The 27,486-nt window shown below is 41.1% G+C and overlaps 2 protein-coding genes across 5 annotated transcripts; both read right to left on the minus strand.

Annotated features, from left to right (window-relative positions):
- Positions 1 to 4,194: 4,194 nt before the first annotated feature.
- On the minus strand, positions 4,195 to 9,179 carry RDH14 (retinol dehydrogenase 14). The gene is made up of 2 exons (XM_084792587.1): positions 8,739 to 9,179; positions 4,195 to 5,235 (listed from the first exon to the last, which is right to left on the minus strand). Exons 1-2 carry the CDS (start codon positions 9,123 to 9,125, stop codon positions 4,618 to 4,620), a joined length of 1,005 nt encoding a protein of 334 aa, XP_084648713.1. The 5' UTR covers positions 9,126 to 9,179; the 3' UTR covers positions 4,195 to 4,617.
- Positions 9,180 to 9,806: 627 nt separating this feature from the next.
- LOC311603614 (cytosolic 5'-nucleotidase 1B) lies at positions 9,807 to 25,350 on the minus strand. Of its 4 annotated transcripts, none has more exons than XM_084792584.1 (10): positions 25,226 to 25,350; positions 23,586 to 23,675; positions 23,075 to 23,248; positions 21,833 to 21,970; positions 20,007 to 20,522; positions 19,655 to 19,822; positions 18,020 to 18,149; positions 16,050 to 16,172; positions 15,471 to 15,655; positions 9,807 to 10,178 (listed from the first exon to the last, which is right to left on the minus strand). In XM_084792584.1, the coding sequence occupies exons 1-10, from the start codon at positions 25,256 to 25,258 to the stop codon at positions 9,849 to 9,851; spliced, it is 1,887 nt and encodes a 628-aa protein (XP_084648710.1). In that variant the 5' UTR covers positions 25,259 to 25,350; the 3' UTR covers positions 9,807 to 9,848. The 4 variants fall into 4 exon arrangements, with proteins under 4 accessions (XP_084648710.1, XP_084648709.1, XP_084648712.1 ...); XM_084792583.1 differs by having other exon boundaries at positions 20,007 to 20,525; XM_084792586.1 differs by lacking the exon at positions 23,075 to 23,248.
- Between the last annotated feature and the right edge of the window lie 2,136 nt (positions 25,351 to 27,486).

Here is a 27,486-nt window from a genome sequence, read left to right on the forward strand (position 1 = left end):
TAAACTCACTTAAAACTTTTTTGGGTATTTTTTGTAATGTAGTTTCACAGATTTCCAGCATGAACTTTGACAATGTGGTCTTGCTATGTCTAAAGGTTGGACACATCAGGGTAATAAAGAGAAGCCCATCAACCTAGCCCCTTCACATCCTAGGAGAATCAGTCTGAGGGTTTTCAGAAAGAATGAGGATTCTGGTTTTACAGTAAGTTTGTTACATGGTAGTTGCTGAAGGGTGAATCTACCCTACTTTGATTAAACATCTGGCTTGGCAAAACCTCTTCCATGCTGTCTGCAGAAAGCTGGGCATGCCTTCCAACTTTCCTCCAGGAATTAACTACCTTCCTACATGTTGACCTTAGCTAATTTAACCCCCATTGTTCAGCGGAGAAGCCTTGTGAACATCTGAAGCTGTCTGTGGGCGCTCAGCTCCTGAAGGGTGATTAGTAACATGTTCTCTTTAGTGGTCCTTGGGACATTTGGAATCAATTAAATATTCAAATATAGATTTTTCTTAGATCTCCGGCCAGGCTCAGCAGGTTTGTGCGGGGAAGGAGTTGGAAGCAGATAACTGCTATTCCTCACACCAGAATCTATAGCTGGAGATAGATTTAAAAATATACTCCTTAGACCTCCTGGGTCTTCAAGCAAATAATCATACAAGATTAAAAATGATATAGAAAAACAGAAGCAGCTTCATACAGTAGAAGGAGTTGCTGTACTCTTAAAACTGCTGTATAAACATGAGCTGTGTGAATGTACCAGCCCTGGAAGATGGCACTAGCTGTTAAAGTACAATAGAATGTTCTGGACTAGCTGGGAATGGTTTTACAATTTTATAATGTTGGGCAAAAATACAAATACAGCATGTGAGATGTAACAGGAATTGGAAATGACTCATCAAACCCCAGATAGCACCTCTCTATCTTTTTATATGAAGAGGTTACTGATCCTTGGGTCAGAGTCCTTTCCATCAAATGCACTCAGCTAACCATCAGCAGCACTGACTCTTATTACTGTTAATGCCACTAACAGGCATACGTTTGAAAGAAAAGTGGATGTGTCTGTTATCATTTTACTAAATGCTTGAGTTTCTCTGTCACATTCGGTCATTGACCAGTCCTCTAAAGTACATAGTTACCAGCCAGGAAAATAGCTCAGTGCTGGCTGTAGATGCCTCCTGACCCAAGTTTCATCTCTAGAACCAAGGGAAAGGTGGCAGGAGAGAGCTGATTCCACAAACTTGTTCTGTGACCTTGTTATATTGATGCTGTGGCTCACGCACATATGCACTTTCATACGAAACCATAAAAATTAAAGTGGACATTATATCTAACACTAGAGCTAGGAAAACAACACTTTAGAAAGGTTAAGTAATTTCCCATGATTATTGGAAGGATTAAGTTGGGAAGTGACCAATTAAACCCAATGTGGTGCTATGCTAAGAAATGAAATCCCTTTCCAGGTTAGATAATTAGGAACCCCACTAGATTAAGTAATGTGGGTGATGGTGAAACAGCAGGCCAGTGATTGTGTTGCTTCTAGGACCAAACTGCTTGAATGGTTCACTTTTAAAAAAACCAACACATTAAGGATTATGATGGGAAAAAATGAGCTTCACTTCATTTACTTCATTACCTGACTCAGGCTTGCTCTACAAGTGTTTTGCTGCGTGTAAGAGGGTCATAGTAACAGAACTGTTTCCCTTCTCTAGGTGGAATGATTAGAGTGAATTATGGGAGAAAGAAATAGCTAGAATAATCTGCCAACTGTACCTAGTCAGGCTGGTGCTGTGGGTCCTTGATTCTATCAGCCACAGTACTGGCAAAGACATCCTTCAAATGGCGGCTCATTTTACCGTAACAGTTTGTGTCTGTAGATGAGTATTTTTTTCCCCATCATGATAAATTAATATATCCTATTTTATTGTGGTGCCACAAAGAACTCTGAAAGGCTCAAAGGGTCCAAATCCACTGAAAAGCATCAAGTATCAAAACACAGGCAGAAAAAGATGGTATTAAATGAAAAAAGGAGCTCCTTTTTAATGAAGCCAAGGTGTGGGACAGATTTATTAGCTTCTATTTTTCCAAGTGCTTTCTCATGTACTTGCTGGCCATATTTCCAAGTTCAGCAGGTCTCTTTGTAGGATAACCTCCTAAGAATATTTCAAAGAACACGATGTAGCTCTTCCCACTACTCTGCAGAGACACACCTGTGACGAGAGGGCCATTTGTTGTATTCAAAAGGTGATCTAAAAGAAAACATCTTTTGCATGATCTACCAAGAGCTTACCAATCTGGAGAAGAATCAATATTAGTAACCAGGTATGGCACATTCTTTAAAAACCAAAACAAACAAAGAGTTAGCTCTGCTCAGATAGCCATTAAACTACATGGAGTTGCCTCTTTTTTGGTGTTTTAACTAATATTCTGAAGTACCAAGACAAAAAATAATGAAGTTATTAACCTGATACTTCTGGTGTTACAATGCAGATGCCTACATTATGCCCATTTGGGCTCAGTTATTTTTATGCCTAACACTCCTTCATTCTTTGTTGTGCTCTTTCATTCCATGCAATAAACTAATTTATTCTTGAGGGAGGAAAAAAAAATTTCATTTCTTTGGATAATTCTTTTAAGTTGTCTAACTGAGCTTGGAGTGACTAATTAGTGCGCTTTAAGCAAAACCACTAAAATCAAAGGAAACAGAGTAGTAAGAATTGTTTCTATTCTCCCATGCTTCTCTCATCTAGAGTCTCAATAAGATGTCCTCCCCTCTGTCCCAGTTTCCTGGTAAGTGAAGGCTTTCGTGGGACATGCCCCTTGGGCTAATATGCAGATATAAGTGAGTATATACCATTTGCGTCTTTCTGCTTCTGGCTTAACTCACTCAATTATGATCATTTCTAGCTCAATCCATTTGTCCACAAATTTTGGGAATTCCTTGTTTTTAATAGCTGAGTAGTATTCCATAGTGTATATGTACCACAGTTTCTTTATCCATTCTTCTAATAGCAAAGTAGAAGGATCCAGAGGGTCCTAGAAACCTACAAGTAGAACATTATGGTAGGGAGATTTGGGCCCAGGGGTCCTGCTCAAACTAAGGCACCATCCAAGGACAATACAGGTGGTAAACTTTAAACCCCTACCCAGATCTAGCCAATGGTCAGAACTGTCTCCAAAATTGAGTGGAGAGTGGATATGACTTTCTCACGTACTCTGGTGCCTCACATTTGACCATGTCCCCTGGAGGGGGAGATCTGGTGGCACTCAGAAGAAGGACAGCAGGTTACCGAGAAGAGGCTTAATAACCTATGAGCATATACAGGGGGAGGTAATCCCCCTCAGGAACAGTCATAGGGGAGGGGAATAAGGGGAAAATGGGAGGGAGGGAAGAATGGGAGGATACAAGGGATGGGATAACCATTGAGATGTAACAAGAATAAATTAATTAAAAAAAAAAAGAATTGTTTCTGCCTATAGTTGCACCTGATGGACACATGATAGGTCAGTTGTGTCCTGGAAACAGGGTATTCCAGACCGAAGGACATAGAAGGAGACGATCCAAAGGCAAAGGCAACCTACTCTCAGGGTTGGGCACTGTAGACAGACATCTAAGAGGGTAGTAACCAGACAATTACCTCTTTAAATACGATTATAAATCTGTTTCTTACTTATATTTCATATAGTCTGTTTCCACGCATCTAGTCCACTCTATTGGGCTGTGGTGGTCAGAATTCTTTCCACCCAATAGCACTGAGCACAAGGCATGTGGATGGTTCATGGAGTGTCTCCAGTGTGAATTAAAGAGCTTGACGTTTAAGTATGAACGATTTATCAACTACAATATTCTATAGTATCCCTTGGGGGATTCCAGCCTTATATCACACTCTATTCAAATACTCAGCACTGATGTTTGAGTTCTTTGAGTAAAGAATTCTACAGCTGGAAAAGGAAAACAAAACACAACACAAAACAGCAACAACAAAATAGGCTAAGAGAACTTACCATATGGTTTAAGTGGAAAACCATCCCAGGCTTGGGAGTGCAACAGGACACCAATTCATAGACTGCAGATTTAGGAACATGATTTTTCAGCAGTGTGCAAGATATGACAGAAAGAACCTGGTCCAAGAAAGGCTAATGAGGATAAGCTAAAGGGCTGCATCCAGCTACTTCTAAAGAAATGCACCCTGAAGCATCTCCATCATACATTTATTCCAAGTGATAATTTATGTGCATATACTGGGCATATCAGTTCTACAAAACAAGCACTGTAGTAAAAATACTTAACATTTCTGCCATGAAACGCAAAGACTTTTTAAACCCCCTTAAGATATCTTTTAAATTACCAATATCTTTAGCATTCATAATTGCCCAATTATGATGTTTAATAAAACAGAATTCTGTTGTTCATTTTAGTTATGATCTACACTTAAAACATCTTTCCCGAACTTCGTATTAGGCCCCAATAACTCCAATGCCTGTCAAACGTCCACGTGTGCCTCTCAGCAGCTTCCCTGTTAAACCAAATGTTTTCAAGCAGCACATGCTCACAACATGCTGGGCCCAGCCAAGGGCGTAATGGGCAGTCTTATGAATAGCCCTCTTATCTTTACTCCTACTTTAAAATGCCAACCATCACTTCACTGATATCCCACAGTTTTCTTGCTACTGACTCATCCATAGCTTTAGGCAAGAGTTCTTCTTCCTTACAATCTCCAAAGTACCTTCCTGACACACCTTCTACATCCGGTGAAGAGGCTAAGTAGATGGAGGTCTGGGCACCTTCTATTGGAGTTTTGAAAAAGGCCCATGACACCAAATTGAAAAGAGGTCTGGCCAGCAGTGGGACGTGTATGTGCCTCCCGAGGTTTGTCCTCACAATACCAGGGTGCAGCACGTTCACTGTCACATTCGTTCCTTCTAAGCGACGGGCTAGTTCTTTGGTGAAAAGAATGTTAGCCAGTTTGCTTCGACTATAGCAGAAGCTTTTATTATAGCTCTGTTCACTGTTCAAGTCTTCAAAGTTGATGTCTCCGTATTTATACAGTTTGGAAGAAACGACTACGATCCTGCTGGGAGCTGAGCTTTTGAGGAGTCCAAGCAGAAGATTGGTGAGCAGGAAGTGGCCCAGATGGTTCACTCCAAACTGCATTTCAAACCCATCTTCAGTCTTCATATACGGACACTGGAAAATTCCCGCATTATTGATCAGGACATCCAGCCTGGGCTCCTCCTTTGAAACCATAAAGAGAATGCAGAATTATGAATATACAGTTTCCATAGCTCTTTTTATTCATGTGTGTTTTACTATGAAAAAGAATTTGAGACTAAAACTAATCAAATTTTAGCCTCTGTATATGGTAAATAATTGAAACATTGTCAATCTTCTGTTTTTTTTTAATAACTTAATGCTCTCACATTTCACTCATATGTTGATTTTTATGGTAATTTTTCAAGGTCTTTCTTACAAACACAGCAAATTTGAGAATGAAGGACTCAGGATTTTGTCTTCCCTTTATTTCAGTTGAACAGGAAAATATCAATTTTGGTGTTATCATATAAAATGTATAGTATGTCCCTATGACAAACTTAAAAAAAACTTGCAAAATATATAAGTATATACTCTTAAAGAAAGGTTGTGTGATTAATAGGGCCTACTTGGTCCCCTTTCCCAGATAATATTCTAAGTTCAAGGCCACGCAGGTGACTTGGTCAGTGTCACCAAGCTCCTAAGAGGTACATAAGAACTAGCCTAAAGAGACTCCAAAGCCCATTCTTATAATTAATAACCTACCTGGGCCTTCTAATTGGAATGTTTAAAACAGAACTTGAGCCAGGGTGGGCAGGGAGACCATATCCAGCCGAGGCCTGTTACTGTGACTCCCACCTTACTGGTATCACCATCAATGTCAAATTAAGATGCTTTTTATTTAGTTAGTTAGTTTTTTGAGACAGGGTTTCTCTGTGAAGCTTAGGCTGTCCTGGGCTCGCTTTGTAGACCAGGCTGGCCTCCAACTCAGAAATCCACCTGCCTCTGTCTCCCTAAGTGCTGTAACTACAGGCATGCGCCGCCGCCGCCACCACGCCTGGCAAATTAAGATGATTTAATCTGTAGTTCTATTAGGTGTAAAAGGTCACCACAAGGACAGAGTAACTGAGGCCCCTTCCCTAAAACTGGGACAGAGGTCAGAGATGCAAACTTTGTACTAGAGAGAATACCGTGAATAAATCAAGATAGAAAAGTCAATAAAATAAGTGAATGGATAACAAAAATATTAGCAACAATGCAGTGACCGTTACCCAAGCCTTACAATAGTACAAGAGCTAAGAGAAGAGAGCATCAACACCACCACTACCTTTCACTGTCATTCTAGAACTGTCTTTTCTTCCTGTAGGAAATAGCTTGCAAGCATCAAGGGGCTCCCAAATTACAATATCCATACAGTCAGCTTAGTACTTTGATTATGTACTTCCACATTTTCCCAAACTAAAGTCCTAAATTGTACTGTTCTCACAGGGAGCCTTTTCATTCCCAACATCATTTAAGTTGGTTTTCCTTGGCTCTTTCCTGGCTTCTCTGTCTCTTCTGATGACAGAGGAAAAGAAATGTACAACATGTTCCAGGTGTAAAGACATGGTGATGACCTATGATTAAATTAATTTCAGGTCAAATTTCAACTTTTTTTTTTTTTTTTTTTTTTTTTTGCCAAGTGCAAGTGAAAGAAAAATGTGTTAAATTTCACAACTGTTATCAAAGCTACCTGTTGGGTTAACTGTTTCTCATTCTGGCCTGTGGAAAAAACCTTCATGTTTTCTTCCAACAGTCAACTTCAAAAAGAGGGCATGAGTTCACAGAAAGGAGTGTTCATCTTCACTGATCCTCTAGGAAAGTTTCCAGAATTAATCATTTCTGAGCTATCATTCTTTGCTGGATTTGTGTTAAGACTTTATCATTTACTATTTTTTTTTTTAAATTCTAGGAGATAAATGGCATAAATTCCAAGAATACCAAACAGTAAAATGTCAAAATGTCTATTTTTTTCCTTCTAATTATAATCACTGAACTTCAGAGCCAAGCAAGAATGGAAATACTTAGGACAGCACAATTTCCTTACCTCTTGCGTTCTGACCTTTGTACTGGTTCTACCTATACACCTAAGACACCAAAGCAAGCAATGGTATCAGGAAGCAGCACGCTCAACCCTATTTACACATCAGTAAGACAGGATAACCTGCTTCAGATACTTTCTCGAAGATCTCCCAGAGATAAGTACCGCTACTTGATTTGCTACATCAAACGAAAGGCTAACAACAAAAGAAGATACCAAACATCTTTGATCTACACTAGGTCTCAATAAGCAACAGGATGCCCAGAACACAACAGGGGCGTGCTGTTGAATGGCTTAACCTTTGAAGGAAACACTGATGCTCTCTACTCATCCCCAAAACTACCAGCTCCAACTGGTTCAGTACGTTCTCTCTTCGGATGAGATGGTTTCGTCGTGAAGCTGTGCTCCCAGCAGTTATTAACAGACAAGAAAGAGGGTGGCTGATTTGGAGGTTGGGAAAGTTACTACAGTGACCAACAGGCACATATATCCATTAATAATTATTGCTACATAAGAGTTAAATACTTAATTTTGAATGATGTGTACTGTTGGGCATCTATGGAATTGTGAGGACACCCCAGTTTAGACTGCTTAGATCTAACTGCTAACAAATGAACTTACAGATTCTTCTTTTGGTCCAAGTATATCATGATATTAAAAAAAAAAAAAGACACTTAGAATTTTGCTTTAGAGTCAAGAGACTATCCAACAGAGACAAGCACAGCCCCTCCCCTCTATCCCGTGCCTGACTAGCTTTAGATCTACCTCTGCCAAGCCACCTTGGCCACAGGCCTTCTACTTCAGTAGAGTATTTACCACATACCTAAAGAAACTCACACGTCAGCCTTCAAGCACCAGGAATATAGAACAGGACATTAAGCAAGTAGTCTGAAGACAGACATGTTAAGTGACTTAGCCTCCTTAGGCCTCAGTTCCCCATTATGAAATAAGAGATATTAATGCTCGCGTTACAAGAGTTACAGCCAAGATCTGACAACAGCCAATGGTATTTTTTCATCATTTAAAAATGTGATTGGCACATCTCTTGGCATACATCAAATCTTTCATAAAGCTAGGCATTATGTTTTTATTCCAGTCCCTCTTTGGGCCATTAAGGGGATTCCAATTTCCATTCTCTTTGGAAACAGGGTAGGGTTTGATTAGGGAAGATGCAAAGGTGTCAAACAGCAAGTGACACTCCCTCCTACTTCAGCAGTACAAAACAAAAACAAAACCAGGAAATGGAAATGAGAAAGAAAAAACAGAAAACCTCTACAGAAAATCTCAAAGTTCTTGGCTAGCTTTTCTCCTGCAGTGCTCTCAGGCCTTGTGACACCAAGACAAAAAATTTGGCATATATTTCACTACTGATCCAGGAAAAAACAATTCAAAGATCAGATGGTGATTTCTGGACTGTCCTCGTCGCCTAACAAAATGAAATGTTTAGACACTGGCTTATTTATTCACTTCTTCTGGGGACCTCTCAGGAGTTGCTTCTCAGACCTGCCCCTCCTAGTAGCAGTGTCCCCAGGCAGGCAGGTGTCGGTCCTTCTTAGTCCTAACCACTCTCAATGTCACACCAGGCCTCACCCTCCCGGAAGGTGGCTGGGTTGCATTCGACCCACACCTGTAGCAGTTCTTGGCAGAAGGCTCGCACTGAGCTCAGCGAGGCAAGGTCCAGCTCCTTGACGACCAGCTGGCCGTCGTTGGCGTCGGGCTCAGGACCCCGAGCCTGACTGAGCTCCCGCCGGAGCTGACCCGCCGCCTCCTCCGCTCGTGCCCGGTCCCGACATCCCATGATGACCCGCGCCCCTAAGCGCAGTAGCTCGGCGGCCGTGGCGCGGCCCAGGCCACTGTTTGCTCCGGTGATCAGAACTGTCTTCCCGTGCATGAGGCCCGGGTCACTGGCTCCCTGCAGCCGCTGGCCTCTTGGCCCAGAAAACCGCCGGGCCGCCAGCCACAGCGCTCCGCCCAGAGCAGCAAGGAGAGCTGCGGTCACAGTAGCCACTGCCATAGCCTTCCGGGGCGGGTGCAAAGGACCTAACGCACAGGTTCCGGAATCGGGGCTGGGGTGGGGGTGGGGTGAGGGGTGTGGCGCGAAGGACTCTGGGGCGCCTCCTGCTGTCCAGGGCTAGTGCTCGCGGGGCTTGCTGGGACTTGTAGTTTTCCCTCCTGAGGCTGCCATGACTGAGTTCGTCTCAAAAACCCCCAATGGAAACCACCAGGGGATTTATTTAGAAGTAGACAGAGTTAAAATTTGTGTATGCTGCAGACAAAGTGACATTTCTCGTTTTGATTTGGTAAATGACCTGCCACACAGAGATAACAAAAGATACAGCCCTAGTTTTCAGCAATGTTAACTGCTCTTATTACACCTTGTGGATACCTGTTCAGGTGATGATGGATGGAAATTTATTTACCCTCCTAGTATTAAAAAATGATCAGTGCTTTTGGAAATTAAAGTTCTCGTGAAACAGCTTAAGTATACAAGTTCTAAACTTATCTAAAGAGCCACCATTACAACTTACACAGGTGCAATGGCATTCAACATCCTTAACTTAAAGAGATGTAGCTTGGCTATAACTTGACAATTCAAAATGTTTTCCAAAAAAGAAAAAAGAAAAACACCAAAGAAGCTCAGTTTTGTGGTCCCATTCTTAGATATACCCATTACTCTAAAACCAAAACAATGCCATTGTAATACTAGACTGCCACGGTTTATTTTTCCTTCCCATCCCTAGTTGCGTTTTTGAGCAATGCCGTAAGGCACATGGGCCGTGATGGTGCCAAATTTTTGAGCTGATTCGATGTGGAACATCTGGTCGTCAAAGAAGATGTGGGGCCGAATCTTCACCAAGATTGGACCTTTCGGGGCTCCAGCCAGGAAAAGAGCTTCATCTATCTCTAGACCCCAGCGGCGAAGGGTCTTCAGCACACGGGCGCCTGAACTCGCTGCACTCCGCGCTGTAACCAAGTAGGTCCTGATGGGACAAAGTAACCGCTCGTCTTTGGCATAGAATTTCTTCTGCAGTTTGCCTAAATCTTCCAGAAAGCCTTTAAGGGGACCCTGAAAAAGAGAATATATGTCTCAGCTGTGCGTATGTGAGCAGAAAGAAGTGATTACTGGAAAAGCGATGGTCTTACATGATCTTATAAACCACACGATGCTGACTGACATACACTGATTCCGGGCTTCCAGCGCGGTGCCAAACTCTTGGCATTTATGTGAAGATATTTCCTGATACAAAACCATCCCTTTGCATGCCTGGCATAAATCTAGGATAGCCACATCATTTATCATCCAGACAAAGATATTTTAAGTGTGAAAGAACATTCTATAAATAAGTAAGCTAGGACAATAGGAATAAACTGTCTCTGGGTACTGGGTGATGAGCGCTTCAGCTGTTAACCGAAAGGACCATTAAAAAAAAAACAAAACTTGGAAATTATTGTCACTTTGTTTGGCCTGAATCCAGCCATGTCTTAAAGCTGTTTATCTGTGCAGCATTATAGTTTCTACATTAAGACATAATAGCTGCTTCTTTTTTTTTAAATCTTATTCTAGTGTTTACCATTGTCTTGTGTTTAAATCCGTGAGTAAATACATTTTATGCTCCTTGATATCTTAGTGCGCGCAGCCATTGACCTGCATGGCCAGTACTTGTCCCGTAGTTCTAGTCTTCTCAAGAAAGTGCTTGTGGAAATAATATTTGAGAATTAAGTATATTAACAACATTCTGCTCACTGCCCCTCCCTCTTTTTTTTTTACCTCAGTCTGATTTTGCCTGGATATATATTCCATGATTTATATTTTGTCTACAAAAAGATAGAACGCAGGTCATTGAGCTTGGTGACAAGCACCCTTATGTTGTATGAGAAAGAGGAGTTGGCAGATAGAATGCATATATATAATAATCCTAAATGCATGGGATTCAAAATATATTATTTAAAACTGCCAGGTGGAACACACTTGCAATCCCAGGACCTGGGAAACTGAGTTAGGAGGGCAATAAGCTCAAGAAAAGCCTTGGTAACTACGGTGACTAGTCTTATGTCAACTAGGCAGGAGAACTATCTGAAAGGAGGGAACCTCAATTGAAGAAATGCCCTCATAAGATCTGGCTGTAGGCATTTTCTTAATTAGTGATTGACAAGGCAGTGCCTACCTAGCCCATTGTGGGTGATGCTATCCCTGGGCTACTGTTCCTAGTTCTATAAGAAAGCAGGCTGAGAAAGCCAGGGAAAGCAAGCTGGTAAGTGTTACCCTTTATGGCCTCTGTATCAGCACTTGCCTCCGGAATCCTGCCTTGTCTGAGTTCCTGTCCTGACTTCCTTTTATGATGAACAGTGATATGGAAGTGTAAGCTGGAAAAAAAAATCTTCAACTTGCTTTTTGGTCATAGTCTTTCATCAATGCAAAAGAAAGCCTAACTAAAACAAATTGCTACCAGTGTAGTGGGGCATTGCTGTGATAGGCCTGACCATGTTTTGGAGGAGGATTGTGGAAGAACTTTGAAACTTCGGAAGCCACTGACTGTTGTTTTGTGGAAGGTTGGAAGATAAGAATGTTGAGAACAGTGCAGAAGATGGAGCCCTGGCTTGTGAAGTTGCAGAGGGAAGTTTAAAAAGACTCTATCAGGACCATTTGCTATTTTGATTTAAGATTCTGTGGTTCCGGTTGGCTGGGGCTGAAGAATCAATTGTGATTAACAAAATACCTGAACTACTAAAGAGAACAGCTTTGCTTTGCTGGGATAATCAATGCTGGTGGACTGGGCATGAGAATTTTGTAGTAATTAAGAAGAGTGAAGTATTGAGTAAGATATTCTAGGAAGTGTTTCCTGAGAGGCAGCACACACAAGCTGTGTTCCAAGGTGACCAAGGTTGTACTGTGAGCTGGCAGCAGAACTTTGTAGTTGGAGACAACCCAGATGGTACCGGTTTTGAAGGCACGAAGGGGTTACGAAAAGCAGCTGAGGCTTGGCACTGTGAGAGGCCATTGGTGAAGGTGCAGCCTCAGTGGCAGCTGAAGGCCCAAGACTGTAAGGGTCATAAAAGAAAGATGAAGGTTGGCACTGTGAAGAGAACCCATGAGAGGATATTGGTGAAAATGCAAGCCAGTTGTAGCAAAGCATCCTGATGTTTTGGAGATGGCAGTACCATGGGGCGACCGACACAAACAGCAGCAGCAGTGGAGTGGAGCCAGCCAGAGCCTAGAAGACAAGCCGTGTGTACTGTAGAGGTCAGAGCTGGAGAAGGGACCCAAGCCTTTGGGAGGAGCACAGAAAACTGTGAGTTGGTCCCAGACGTTGGGCATTCTGTTATTTATACTGTTGGGAGTTTGGTTTTGCTTTGCTCAGATTGTGACTGTGCCCTGGTTCTTCCCTATTGAAGTAAGAAAATATTTATTTTATTTTATTTTTTTATTTTTCCTGGAGCCCACAGCTAAGAAATTTTGAACTTTAAGTTTGGATTTTGGCTACTTTAAGAGGTCTGAAACTTAATGTGTTTGAATTTGTAAAGACTATTGGTTTTTAAAAGTTATTCCTGATTTTAATGGGAGATCTTGGAGATGAATAAAAAAGGAAAGGTTGTGGCTTCATAGTGATGCGTTTGTGTATCAAGATGACAAGGAGTCAGTTTTGGCTAGTCTTATGTCAACTTGATACAATCTAGAATTATCTGAAAGGAGAGAAACTCAGTTGAAGACATGCCCTCATAAGATCTAGCTGTAGGCATTTTCTCAATTGGTTAATGATGGGGGAGGGCCCAGCTGGGCTAGGCTGGTGGTCCTGGTTCTATAAGAAAGCAGACTGAGCAAGTCAGTAAGCAGCACCCATTCATGGCCTCCGTGCCAAGGATCCTGCCCTGCTTGAACTCTTGTCCTGACTTCCTTCAGTGATGGACAGTGCAGTGGAACTATAAGGTGAATCAACCCATTATTCTCCAAGCTGATTTCTTAGTCTTGGTCTTTCATCACAGCAATAGAAAGCCCAAGGCAGTTAAATGGTTAGATCTTGTCTCAATCAACCAACGAATCCCCAGGAATGTTTTTATACCCCCAATACTGTCTTTATGTGAATACAGCAAGCAAGCATTAAGAATGGACTGTCTCAAACTTGACTAGAGTGATAATGTAGATAGTAAAGTGCTTTTTCAGCACTGAGTTTGGGTCTAGAGCAACCACATAAAAATCCAGGGGTGGAAGTGTAGGAGTTTAATCCTAACACTAGGGAGGAAGAGACAAGAGGATGCCCAGAGCTTGCTGTCAAGCTAGTGTTGCTGTGAATTCAAGGTTCAGGGACTCTGCCTCAAAACATAAGGAGAATGATAGGAGAAAATAATTGACTTCCATCTGTTGTTTACACACACACACATACACACATACCCACCCACACACACACACATACCCCCCACACACACCCACACATACCCACACACATACACACATACCCACACACATGCACACATACCCACACACACACATACACACATACACACACACCTCTCTTCATATTAGCAGCATGACATTAATATGTTTAATCTATTTTACATTTGTAGAATATCTCTTCCAACATCAGCAGTATATCATTTTTACTAAACACAGGGCACACTCAGCAGGTTATAACCTTCTCAGCACAGAACACACCACAACAAACAAAAGTAAAATAGAAAATAGATTATCTGGTTACAATGGAGTAAGACTTATAAATAACAATAGAGGACTATGTAGAAGAAAATAACCTCACCAAATCATTGGCAGTTAATTTGCTTTCACTGTAAATAATCCACCAACAGAGAGGAAGTAATAAGGAAATTCAAATATATTTTGAATTGAAATAAAATGGCAGCACTTTAAAAAGTCTGGGAAATAAAACTGTAGCCTACAAAGAAAACTTAAAACTCAAGAGGCCTAAATTAGAGAGAGAAAGAAAAAAAGACTGTAATCAGTGACCCTTAGGCATCATATTTAAAAAGTTAGGAAATATACTTCATGGAAAAGATAAATACAAGTGAAAAACCCCTGCCCATAGTGACACATGCACACACACACACACACACACACACACACACACACACACACACACCATAATAAAATGAAATAAAACAAAACAAAATGACCATAATTTCTAATATTAAACATGAAATTGGGAGACACATAACTAACTATTCTACAAACATTAAAAACCCAGTAAAACAGTCAAAAGTTTGTGGTTATAAAAAGGACAAAGGAAACCATTTCTTTGAGGAATACAAATTAATAAACAGAAGAAAGGCATGAAATGAATAAAAATTAAACGACTAGGTGAGTTAAAAGCCTATATGACCATCTCTAGTGTACCTGCTATGCAGAAATGTCTCAACAAGATCCTGCAGTAAATTTACATATGAATGACCTCCTAAAGCAATTGATTTTCTCAATAAATGGTATAATGGTATCAACCATACTTAATAACCATTCTGCAAATTGTCAAAATGCATAGTGGATGATAGCAGCCCCAATTTGACAAAGGCTATCTGAAAAGATGTTGTAAATACGGCATATCTACTGGAAGCCTGAGCATCTTTTGAAGGACAGAGAGAAAGGCCAACAGGTCCAGCCAAGCTCATGCTGTAGCTGAATGTTCTATGCAGCATATCCAAAGTAAAACTGGATCACCCATCAGTTCAAATTCAGTCTGAATACCATTCTCATGTTTTGAACTTCCTTTTGTTCAGATCCCCTTTCCAGATCTTGATTTTAAATACTTCATGAAATGGATATTTAAAAAAGAAAAAATGAAAAAAAATAGAAAAGAAAAGAAAAGAAAGAAAGAAAGAAAGAAAGAAAGAAAGAAAAATCCAACCCCAAACCCCAAATCCCCAAATACTTGTTTTTGGTTTGTAAGAGATGTTGGGGGCTAATTATTTATTTATTAGAATCCAGGCTCTCAATCTTAAAGTTATTTTCAAATTAACAACGTCTTTCTTGAATTTGAGGTCACAGGCTGGCAAACCTACAAAATGTTTACAGAACAATATATTGGACATGACCTTATGCTGTGAGGGCTTATGATTTTGAAATGGCTTCTTGGTAGGCTGTGCGGCGTGTCACTAATAACTTGAAGAGGGCTAACCCATCAGTAACAGAAGACCACAGAAGTGTTTCCAAGGGGTTAAATAAAAGAATGTTACATTTCAAATTCAGTGTTGTCAGCAGTATGTGCTCCAAAGTAAGGGATTCACTAACCAAATAGAGCAAAGTGCAGAGAGAGTGGAGGAGGCCACTTAAAGTTGGTTAAAAAGTCATCACAAGGAACAGTATCTATATTCACATGCTGGGAGAAAAGCAGGTGAAAACTGAGCTCACTGAACTGACCTGTGCAAGAGGCTTATTCTCAAATAGTGTTTCATGCTGGAAGAATTTGTCCAGTCCATGCTCCTTGGCAATATACTCAGACTCGTCAGAGAAGAGGACAGCATCCCCATCAAAGGCCACTCGGAGCTGCGTGTCGCAATAAGCCATGTCTTTGGCTCCAGCAAACATGGTTGCAGAGGCAATTCCTGGCATCATAGGGAGAGGTTAGTACTAGTCTTAAGCCCATGGGTTTTAGTTTCTCCCAGTAAAAACTTCCACCCTACGGTGATATATCCTCTATACGCATCGCCACTTAATGCTGCTCCTGTCCACAACTAGAAATCTCAGCATAGGTATGCATGCACTGACTCTGTCTCATACAGCCATGGGACAATGGAGATGAGTTGTGGAGTAATCACTGAAAACGTCCCTTCCAGGTAGGTCAAATCCTTATGGAACAAACGTAAGGGACGCCACATGTGTAAAAACCTCAGCAGAAGCCCCAATAAAGAGGCAAGCCACCTACAGGTGTGTGAGACCCAAGGGAACTGACCATCACTGCAATCCTTATGCACTAGGAGAACAAACCCAGGTCGCTACCTTCTTTTATTGCTTCTTGTACTTTTTCAGAATCTGCAGAAAGATACAGGTTGGTAAGATATGCCTTCAAGTAGCCAATGGGGCTTTTTCCACCCGTCAAACAGAAGCGGTCAATTAGCAGACCTGTTGTCAGATGAGAAAGGTTGTGTTATGGTTCAGACTAAAGATACAACACTGATCCAAATGACATTTACTGTAGGAATAAGATGTTGGATTGGTAAACTCACGTGAGTTCATTTATAAATTTAACTGAATGTTATAAATTATTGAAAATTAAAAATGATTTTCACAGTACCGATATTACAAAACCTCTCAAAAACTTCATATTCTATGTTTGGTACACTATGGTTTATGGAACATATTCATATAGACCATGTCAATGTACTCAAAATAGCATGGTGGATATTATTCTCCTTATAGAAAAGAATGCTGAAAAGAGAAGCCCAATCCACTAGTTCATAGACATAGGCCAGTCTTTTACCCTCATGTTTAACTCACATCTTTACTAGGACAACTCTCTCTTCCTAACACTACAGCATCCTCCTTGATTATTGAAAGGAGCCTTTTTCTACATTTCTTCAATGCAGTACTTATAAGTTATAAGTCATTCTAAAGATAATTTGAAAATTTCACTCCTCCTTGTGTAGAATATATGATTATAGCTATTAGCATTTAGAATATTGATATTTTTTTTTTACCAATTACCACATTCATTTAACTTTTTTAAAGTATTAAGTAGGGTATATTTAAGTTGTCCATACTGGTGTTCAACCTGCTGTGTTGCTGTATAGCCCAGGAGGTCTTTAAGCCAAGCCTCTTTCTTGCCATCGTCTCCTGAAAAGTTAGCATTATAAGCCTATGCCATCAGGATCTAATTAATAAACTTTAAAATACCTCCCAACTACTAAAAAAAAGTTGAATGTTCAAAAGATTTTGTGAAGCCACCACTCCTAATGAATGGAAGAATGAATTAACACAAGCTGTCTAGAAAGAAATTTAATGAGCTGAGAGATGTAGCTCAGTGGTTAAACACTTGGCTAGTTCATGGATGAGGTCTAAGGCTCAATACTCTGTAATGCAAAATAAGTGATTTAATGGTCTCTACTAATAGGTTTTAGAGATTTATACCTTTTAACATAGAATTCCTTTTCAGGAAATAATACAAAATTTCAGTAAGGATTTATGTAGAAAAAAATCTGAATCATGTGAAATAATAAAATAAAACTCAACAACTTGCAATACACATTCATTATTTACAAAAATGCCCAATTTAAACCTGGAATCTAATCTCTATGTACACAAGGTAAACTTGATTTTGATGTGACTTACCCACAACTAGATCCATTACTAGAACACAAGCTGATGGCATCCTAAAGAGAACGTTAGGTCACTTCATAGTAGGAAAAATAAAGAGGAAACTTTACAAGAAAGCGACACGTTGGTGGAAATGCTATGGAGACCAATGCCAGTACAATTTTCCTGTAAAGCACTAGCGACAGTTTTACTGGTAAGAATATGGATTTGTGTGTGGGAGAGAGAAAGCAGCCAGGAGCATCCAATTTTAAGAGCTGGAAGGAGAGGTGAAAAACCTTTAAACCCCTAACATGGATCTGTGGTGAGGAAAAAGTTTGATCCCATAGAAAAAGCCTGCAGGCTGACAGCTCCTTGAAGTCAAGTTCAGAAGTGAAAAACATAAAGCAGAGAAAAATATATTGAGGACCTGGGATTAAGACTTTGAAATTCACACTTGACAAGTTAAATCCAGAGCTTTGAGCCCAACTCTGTGCCGAAGTTAAAAATGAACGTGGCCTTTCTTGTTCTGACATAGGCAAATAAACATTCCCCACATAGAAGGGGGTGTTGGTATCAAAGACACTGCAATGGTTTAAGCCACAGTTAGCAAAATAGCACAGCTTCTTTTTTTCGCAGAGCTGTGGGCTGGTATTCCACATGGTATTTGTTGAACTTACCGTAGTGATTGACGCTGTTTATAAGCCGTACTCCCACTTGGGCATGGTTATTAGTCATCAGTACTATATCGAATAAGTCCTGTTCTTCAGGATATAGATCACGGAGTCTAGAGTTGACGTGCTGCAGTGCCTGCAGGTTACAGACATGGGTGTATAAGAAAGGGCAGGCAAGGTGGGTGTTAGGCAGCAGGAGGAAAAATACCTCATCAGTGTCAGAACCAAACTCTGTAGAATACTGGCTGAGAAATAATTTAAGACATCTCTATGTCATTATCCTGTATTTTCTGACTCCCACACATTGGCCTCAGTCCATGCCCCTGGCACAGAGGTGTAATGTCTATGGGATGCTCTGAAAACATTCCGTTTAGTAGAAGTATCTCAACGGTAGGGAGAGAAAAAGATCAGGGTATCCATTTTACGATTCTCCTTCTCGTTTGCCTATGTAAGTTTGTAAATTCTGATTTTGCTATGAGAAATTTGGAATGATTAGGGAATTAGCATGTCACTCATGCAGGAAGCAGATTGAGGCCGATTGGTAATTTCAATTTTTTTCTTTTATCTTGTTTATGTTTTCTGGGAGAGCAAAAGCTTTTAATCGTTTATTTTAATTTTAACATTTAATTTATTTTTATAGGTGTGTATGTGTGTATGTGTGTGTGTGTGTGTGTGTGTGAACACATATGTCAGAATGCAGGTGCCCACAGAGTATATAAGTGTGGCTCTCATCTTTCCTAATGCTGAGGCCCTTTAATATAGTTCCTCATGTTATAGTAAACCCCAAACATGAAATTATGTTCTTTACTATTTCAAACTATAAATTTGCTACTCTTATGATTCTTACTGTAAATATTTTGGAGCTAAAGGTTTGCCAAAGGGGTCATGGCCCACAGGTTGATAACCACTTGTATAGGCAAATGCCCTAGAGCTGGAACTGGTTGTGAGCTGCCCTAGGTGAGTATTGGGAACTGAGGTCAGGTCCTCTTCAAGAACAATGCCATCTTGTAATACTGTACCCTTCTTTTCCAGCCCCTATTTTTGAAAAATTTTGTTAAAACATATGCTTTTCATAGGCTTGTGATGTTCCTTATGGTTCTACTTGTCCTTCAAGCACCTTTTACCCTAAACCTATAGAGATATCATTTGGTTTCCCATGGTTGCAATAATCCTATAACTTATGTTGGAGATTAATTATGAGTGCTGTATATTTTAGTACACATTCATGATCCTAAGTGTCAGGAACATCTTGATTGTCTTGATTTATTTGAGGTCCGACCAGCTCAACTGAATTCCCTCATTTTAATAAGGCATCTTTTTCTCTCCACGACTGAGGACCATTAGCTCCTTGTTACTTCTTACTTGACTCCTTGTATGGAGGAAACAGGATATTGTTAAAGGTTAGATGACTAAGGCTCCATTTAAGAAAGCCACGATCCATAACGGTGGATTTTGGCTTAAAAAAAAAAAAAAAGCATTTTCTCAACAGCTGTCGTTGTGACTTCGTCAACTGGAATGAGGCAAGAATTATAAAGATGGTACAGGGATTGTCGGGAGAACCTGACAAACTCCCAAAGATCCACCTGGGTCTATCGCTTGCCATTCAGAGTCCCTGTTGGGACTGAAAGGCAGTTCACACACCTTGACAAACCGAAATGCTGGCCCTGGGGTCAGGATGACGTTCTCATTGGCGAGCTGATACTCCATGTACTTTTCCAGACCCTCCTCTTCATAGATTTTCCTGTCGTCCACCATATTGAAAAGTGCCCGGGAAGAGACAGCAACGGTGATAGCATGCTTGGGTTTGGGCTGTGGAGAGAAGGTCAAGGAAAGGAGAGTCAACGCCTGTTGAAAGGGGTACGGATGCAGCTGAAAAGGGACAGAGGACTAAGGTGAGAAGGACCGGGAAGGACATCCCTAGGCCATAAGAGAGAGGGAGTTGAGAGACAGGAAGAAGGGAGCCCGGGGGCATCAGAGGCCTTAGCACTCTCACCGGCCTCGGCCGCGCACAGCTGGGGATCTTCTCATACAGCATGCTCACGGATGACCAGTAAGCCTCGTCCACCTCATCTTCCTCCATCTGCTGCTTCTGCCGCTGCTGGGCTTCAGACACACATTCCGCATCTATGTCCATAGAGGTACCATACTGCAGGCGGCGCTGTACATAGGACTTCCACTCAGTGGGAGGAGTGCGCGGGTACTCTCTATTAGTCTTGGGTATCAGCTCTCTGGAGTCACAGCTGTGAGCATAGTCCCTCAGCTGCAAGTCCCTAGGCTCTCTGGTTTCCCTGTGACCCCAGGTATCAGTGGGCCCATACATCTTCGAAGTCCGTCTGGAATTGGGCTCCGGTTCCGGGGGTGTGGGAGGTTGTGAGTCAAGCGAAGTGACAGGTCTGGTTGGCTGGGTTTGCTGTATGGAGGGGTTCTCTGATGCTTGAGGTAGAGGCAAAGACTCATGCTGGCTGGGGGAGGCAGAGGAAGCTCGAGAGGTCGCTGAGCTGTTGGGGGCCTGCTGGAGAAATGGGAGTTAAAGTTCAGCACCATGGGGATTCACAAAACTATCTCCCAGTTGTGTCTCCCAGCTCTAGCCTAGTCCTAGGTCTTGAATCCTACTTCATTTTAGCTCCTTTAACTAGGACATAAAGCAGGCAAGCATTTCAAGTCGCCAGACACTGGATACTAATGTTTAAAATAGACTGCTCTGCTCTCATCCTTCAACGCCCCTGTTGACACCTCAAACATGCATATCACAGGTGCTCCTTGTAGCACCCACTATTTGGTTTTGAGTACAAAGGATCAAATTCTTTTATCCTTAAGCAGCATAAGTCAGAAACCTTGCCTCACTCAGTGACTCCAGACAGCTTCATGCTCAAACTAAGCAAGATGGCACTGTTGATAGAATGCTCGTCATATCCTGATCCTCTATGGGTCCCCTTTGCTCTTCGAAAAGCATGTGCTTTCTGGGAAGGCTGGGGAATCACACATCTGCAGTCCTAGTATGCTATCAGATAGCAACAGAGTTGACTCTCTAAGTAAGAAGAGGCAACTCTAGAGAAAAAATACCTTTATTAACAAGGCTCTGCAATATGTTATTAAACATTCACATAGTACCTCAGTTTATGTTTGCTTCACATGTGTGGAAGGTATGTTCTTGGTGAGATTACTGTACTAAACCTGGCAGAATACAGATGAATCCTGGGAATCTAGTCTATGCATCCAAAGAGAATCTCACAAATTTGCTTCTGTGGGGAGGCCTGGTTAAGGGCCTATAGCACATATTATGACATTTGATTTTTCTGTCTTGTTGATTTGATATTTTTCATCCCATTCCTCTTTTGAGAGACAGGGGTACTCAGTTGTTTGTTGTGTGGATGAAGGACAGAGAACATACAGCTGGCCCTAAATGCTGTGTTTAAAACTACTCTCTACTGCTATGTAGTGTGAAGGCTGAGCAGATTACTCTGTGCTTTTGGTTTTCTCAGTGCTAAATTTGAGTTTACCTGGGTGTTTCTAGAAGAGCTAAATTGATAAGTTTATCCAGAGCTGGGCCTGAGCACTTTGGTTTTCTTGTTGTTTGTTTGTTTGTTTGTTTGTTTTTTCCGAGACAGAGTCTCTCTGTGTAGCTCTGGCTCTCTTGGAACTCACTCTGTAGTCCAAGCTGGCCTTGAACTCACAGAGATTCACCTTCCTCTGCCTCCCAAGTGCTGGGATTAAAGGCGTGGGCCATCACTGCCCAGCCCTGAACACTTTGAAAAGTAAGTCCTAATAGATACAAGTCATTATTTATCACCCACTCCTCTCTTTCGCCACATGCTCTACCTTGGAAACCGAATTCCTGCTTCTGGGCTCGTCTACGGATGGAGCCCCATTGGATGGGCTCCGCGATGTTCGGGACCACTGATTTCGCACAACGTACCCTCGAGAGTCTGAGTTAGGCACAGGCAATTCTTGGGATCCCTGTGTAAGAGAAGAAACCCAACTACTTAATTCTTAACCATCTACTCCTTATATGTATGTGCCCACAGGATAACCATGCCAGGCTAAAGCATCAGCAACCAATGGAAAGATGACCTACCACACCCCATGCCTACAACCCTTGGTTCATTCTAGCTCTTTGTACCATCCTTGCTTTGGCCCAATCCTCACTTCAGTATGAAGTAAAGTGGAGGTGCACATAGAAGAGCTTGAACATCCAATATTAAGAAAGCCTTATGCTTGGCAGTGGTGGCGCACACCTTTAATCTCAGCACTTGGAAGGCAGAGGCAGGCGGATCTCTGTGAGTTCAAGACCAGCCTGGTCTACAAAGCAAGTCCAGGACAAGCAAGGCTATCACAGAGAAACCGTGTCTTGAAAAACAAAACAAAGAAAACAACAACAAAACAAAAACAAAAACAAAAAAACCACCCAAAATATACAAACAAAAGAAAGCCTTACAAGGCTACTATAGTAGCTCAGAGTTTTTCACCTGTGACACATCTGCTATGGTGCATAACAGAGTTAAGTCATGTTTTCTCCTTTTCCCATGGTTATGGGGAGAGCGGGATGGCCTCTGGTACCCCCAATTTGATCACTTCCCTTTGGTGGGGAGGTGTGGTGGTACACAGAGGAAGGGGAAGCAGGCTATTCAAATGAGACAGGTAGGCTGTGGTCATAGGGTGGGGCAAGTGGCCCCCTTTTGTCAGAGGTCTCGGGGACAGGAATAGGATGGAAGAAGGAAGGAGGAACGGTGGAAATAGGAAGATACAAGTGAGGGATAACAATTGGGATGTAATCTGAATAAATTATAGTAAATTAAAAATTTTAAAAAGATAAGTGTAGTGATAGAGGTTAAAATGACATAGCTATGATTTTACCATACTGTAAAGTGCGTGTAGCTGGCACCCAAGCCAGAGCTGCAGCAGGGCTCTGTGACAGCTACACACAAGTGCATACAACCTGCCAGCCTTTGCTTCATCGTGACACCTTGGAGAGGCAAGTGGACTAGTTTCTGTCCCATATCCTTCCCCTACCCAGGATGCCTGGGGCTCCCCTCCCAAATTAGTCATTTGATCTCTGCTCACCCTGATCATGGTGATCTGCCGGCCCTGCTCCCACAACAGGCACATGTGAAAATAAATACGTATTGTGCGACAGGGGCTAGTTCCCTCAGCTGCACAAAGGCAGCGTCTACAGGAGTGGTGATACCGCATGGGGCAACATCTCAGCGAGTGATTCGGATAGCCCGCACGCCTCATCTGAAAGATTGTGCAGAAAATGGGTCAATGTGATGGCCAGACTTCCCTTCCCTCCCTGATCTGAGTGCACCAGTCTCCTCCTGTAGCTGAGTCAAGGAGACTGTACTTCTACTCTTATTCTGCATGAACAGGAGGCTGTGGACTGGAGCAAGGGCAAGGGCCAGCTTCTTCTGAGTGTGTCCCTAACCTCTTCACTGGGACCTTAGGCACCCATGCTGCAGATCTGTGTGGCTCATGTGTCCCTGTGAAGCTTCCGCCTTGCTTTTTTTTTTTTTTTTTTTTTTTTTTTTTGTACTTTCTGCTCTTTCTTTCAGCTGTGCTATGCAGGGTAGCTCACCTGAGTGCTCAGACGAGCTCCAGATTTGTCAGGATCCTTTCTTTTCTCTGCATCTAGACTCTCTTTTGAGTACCTCATCCCAGGCTCATTCTTAATATGGAAACAAAGAATGTTTATTAATTTTGATTCTCAGAGACATTAGGAACCTTGGGTTTGGAAACAAAAAAAAAGGGTAAATAAAACGTACATGTTGTCTCTTTGCCAACAAAAAAAATGTACGTAAACTTTAGACATGGTTTCTCTCCCATTCAAACAAGTAAAAATACGAATGTATTTTATTCGTTAAAAAATTACATAAGCATGCTATTATGTGATTTGGTCATTTCATAGACTCATAGTATGAGCAATGCTTATCATTAAAAATGAGAAAGGCAATGCCAATCTTCCAGGGGTCAACACCACATGGGTTTAAGTATGAAGTGGCTTATACAGAATAACTGTTTCTCATCCTTTGTTTAATTTTCCATATAGAACAGAAACACATTTAACGACCCTAACCAATATTATTTGAGTTTTACAAACAGGGACTTTAATCTTGTACAGGTTTATTTCAAAACACCTATTCTTAATATCAAAATTTCTCTTAGTGTCTAGCTGAAAAAGATTTCCTACTAATAAGTAAAAACCAAGAGCAGACTGGATGACCGTGTCTTTCATGGAAACCTAATCAAATATTGATGTTTTCATTCTTGGTTGGGAAATGCTTATCAGGAGACTATTTGTTCCATGCTAATTCAGATGTATAGTGTGAGTAATATTAGTGTGAAGTGTCAGTTTATGGAGCCTCATACATAAGTTAGAGCAAAGTTCTCTCAAGAAATTTCTCTGTATTCATCTATCTATTCCCTGTACCTGCCTATGAATCATCTTCTCCATGTTAGTTGAATGGTAATGTGACTTCAAGGAATGGTTTAGCTGCGTAATTCCTGAACTGACACGACTTCTCTCCACCATCTTCCACACCTCATTCCAGGCTTCATAATAGTCTGTCACTTCTATCTCCAAAAAAGATTTAAGTCCAAACATTCTTCAGCTCTGTGTTAGGTTCTCAGGTCAGTCATCGTTCTTGGCTTTAAAAGCCTCCACATTTCCAAATTTGTCTGTTCTATGGAGTGCAAGCCTAGTTAAGCTTCATTGCTGGGTCAACTCTAGCCACCCAGGCAGACCAGGAGACTCAGGATAGACCCCCACTACCTCCTACCCCCACACTCACCACCCTTCCCATGCTGTACCATTTAGGGTAAGTCGTTTTTCCCTCTGGCTCTTTTCTATAAACCACTTTCTCTTCAGCAATCCTCTAAACGAATCTCATCCTGATCTTGGTGCAGTACCATGGGGTAACATTCCTCTGTCCTTGTACAAATCTGAGCACTGGACTGTAGTGTTTATGTCTCTGTCCTACAGAATCACTGTAGTTACTTCTTCATATTAACTGTGAGCATATGCTCAACAAAGGATGGCTAGGTTGACCTATGATCTCCTTCTCCACCCCCTTTCTTCTGTTCCCTCTACTCCCTTTTACATATCTCCATGATCTGGACTTATTTGTTTTTGCAGAGCATTCCCAGAGAGAAAAGATGGACTAATGTTTATGAGTCCTCCGCTTCCTGGTAAGATGCTAGGGCATTTCACTCACTCACTTTCTTTTTCTGTTTCAAAGATGTTTGACTCATTTCTTCAACTGATGGAATTCTTTTTTTGTTATGAAAGGCCTCATCTCCCCAGCTCCATTTCCTACCACTTCGCTGGTTCAGTCTAGCTCTGAATTTGGAATGTCAAATTTATGACATCATGTGGGATTCCATAGTAACTGATGCCATGCATACGTAATTATGCTTTTTGTGGTAAATAGAGCAATGGCCTTTCCTATATCAGCTTATTTACTTACAGTCATTCCCCTGCGATCTCTAGCAATTGGTGTGTAAGCTGCACAGATGTGTTCTATGCGGCAAAGCTAATTTTACAGCTTGATTATTTGTAAGTCTTTTAAAGCCTGACTCTGTGGCTCATCATATCAATTCTACTTGGCTCTGTCTATTTTCTTGTTGAAATGAAAGGCAAACTCATTTGTTGGCTCAGTTATTTGTCTGTAGATTTGGAGTTTCCCTGATAGTTTAGAATTGATTCTAATTGGGGAGTTTTGTTCTGAGCTTTGCTTTAGTGTGTGGTATTTCTTTCATAGTGGCAAAGACTCTTGATAAAGTCACTGCCAAAGCCTCTCTCTTATGGCTGAACAGGGTAGGATATTGCCTGTACTATCTGTGCCTGTCTTTCCGTTTGTTTGCCCAACACTTAACCTTTGTAATGTTCCTTTTCCCCTATTGTGTAAACAGAGAGCACTGTATCAAAGACAGTCCCCAGGCCCTGGTTTATGAAGTCAAACCATATTGTATGGTTTCTGTTTTGATTTTAATCTTCATCCACATGTAAGTAAGATACATCTGTCCTACCAACCTACACTGTTTAAACCACAAAAGGCAGTGACAGATTGCTGACAGTCAAAAGCCACTGATTGTCAGGTTTGAATAGTAGAAAATCTCCAAATAATCTTTTAATGAATATGTTATTCAGGCCTTAGTTTTGAATTCCTTTATACCACCACTCTCTACTACTGCATCTTGTTGGAATCTGAAATAGTTTGATTAATTTTAATAATCTTAATTTTCTCCATTAAAAAAATGGAGACGCTGATCAGATAATAACTGAGTAAGCATTAAAAAGTTACTGGGGAAGCTGGCGTGCTGAATGGAGTGAGGAAAGTGTGTGTTGGATAAACGTGAAGAACTGAGAAGGGGAGCACCATTGACCATAGCACTGAGCAGGGCAAAGCAAGTGGGTCCCAGGGGCTTGCTATCCTCTCTAGCCAAAATGCAAAAGGCTCATTGAGAGACTCTGTCTCAAAACATAAGGTAAAAAAGCAGTTGAAGAAAACATCCCAACAATGACCTTTGGCCTCCGCTTCTATCCTTGTCAGTGAAGAACTTCCCACCACCACACACGTGTGCATGCATGATGCGTGTGCACGCACACACAAATTCATTGTAATTTTTGACATATAAAGCATATGAAGAATTTACCACTGAGTAATAAACATTAGCTATTAATTTTCCTCATAATATTTGCTTTTTAAATAATTTAAAATAATTTAGAAACTACTGAGATAAAATTGTAAAAGCCAGATTAGTAGAATACTTGTTGTTGATAAAGATTTATGAACAATCAAATGTCAGCTTGTGATTCCTTCCATTCCCTACATGGTAGACTTGGTGGTACAAGCAGAGTGAAGGAGACAGCTGACGTGCGACCAGGTATTAGGAAAGCTTCTACAGAAGAAAGAAGAAAGATGTAGAGATGAGAGCTTAAACCAGTTTGATTTTTTATTGATATCTCTAAACCATATCTAAGATCAGTTCATCTGACCTCTTCTACACTGTTCCAACTAGCCCAGCAATTAAATATTTCCAATATTACATCATATAGGAGGAAATAGGATTCCAATAAGTATTACAATTATTTTATGAGTTGAGATCCAACTCATGGTTAGCCACATTGTTTTGTTTCTAGCTCTGAAGGTGACATTAAAGAGCTCTTTCATGCTTATTTTCAGATTTCTTTGTTTTCTCTTATACTTCTTAACTTCTCTATTGAGCATGGAAAAAGATACATATGTATAGGAGTTATTTATTTGCTTGGATTCCTCTCTCCAGGTGTTTGACCTTACTCATAAAGGTAAATTGAAACATGATTATTGGACTTTTGTGTGGCCTTCGAAGACTGCTTCAGACTAGTTTCAATGATTTAATTACTACTGTCAGTTTCAGTTGTGTATAATTTTAAAAAGAGATCCATATACGTATTGGTAAGGAATGTTAGAAAACCACAAACATGGGGAGTCTGCATT

Source organism: Acomys minous (genome assembly GCF_964271855.1).
Source record: "Acomys minous genome assembly, chromosome: 8".
In the NCBI taxonomy this organism is placed as follows: Eukaryota; Metazoa; Chordata; class Mammalia; order Rodentia; family Muridae; genus Acomys; species Acomys minous.

Bases quoted from the DNA above. Each gene is read 5' to 3' on its own strand.
- RDH14 (XM_084792587.1), bottom strand. From the start codon at position 9,125: ATGGCAGTGGCTACTGTGACCGCAGCTCTCCTTGCTGCTCTGGGCGGA. The intron at 5,236-8,738 runs GTGTGGGTCGAA...ATGGTTTCAAAG, and splicing joins TCTGCCAAGAACTGCTACAG to GAGGAGCCCAGGCTGGATGT.
- LOC311603614 (XM_084792583.1), bottom strand. From the start codon at position 25,258: ATGAGTCAAACATCTTTGAAACAGAAAAAGAAA. The intron at 19,823-20,006 runs GTGAGAGTGCTA...TTCTCTCCACAG, and splicing joins GCTGTGCGCGGCCGAGGCCG to CCCAAACCCAAGCATGCTAT. The intron at 15,656-16,049 runs GTAGCGACCTGG...CTATGATGCCAG, and splicing joins ACAAGAAGCAATAAAAGAAG to GAATTGCCTCTGCAACCATG.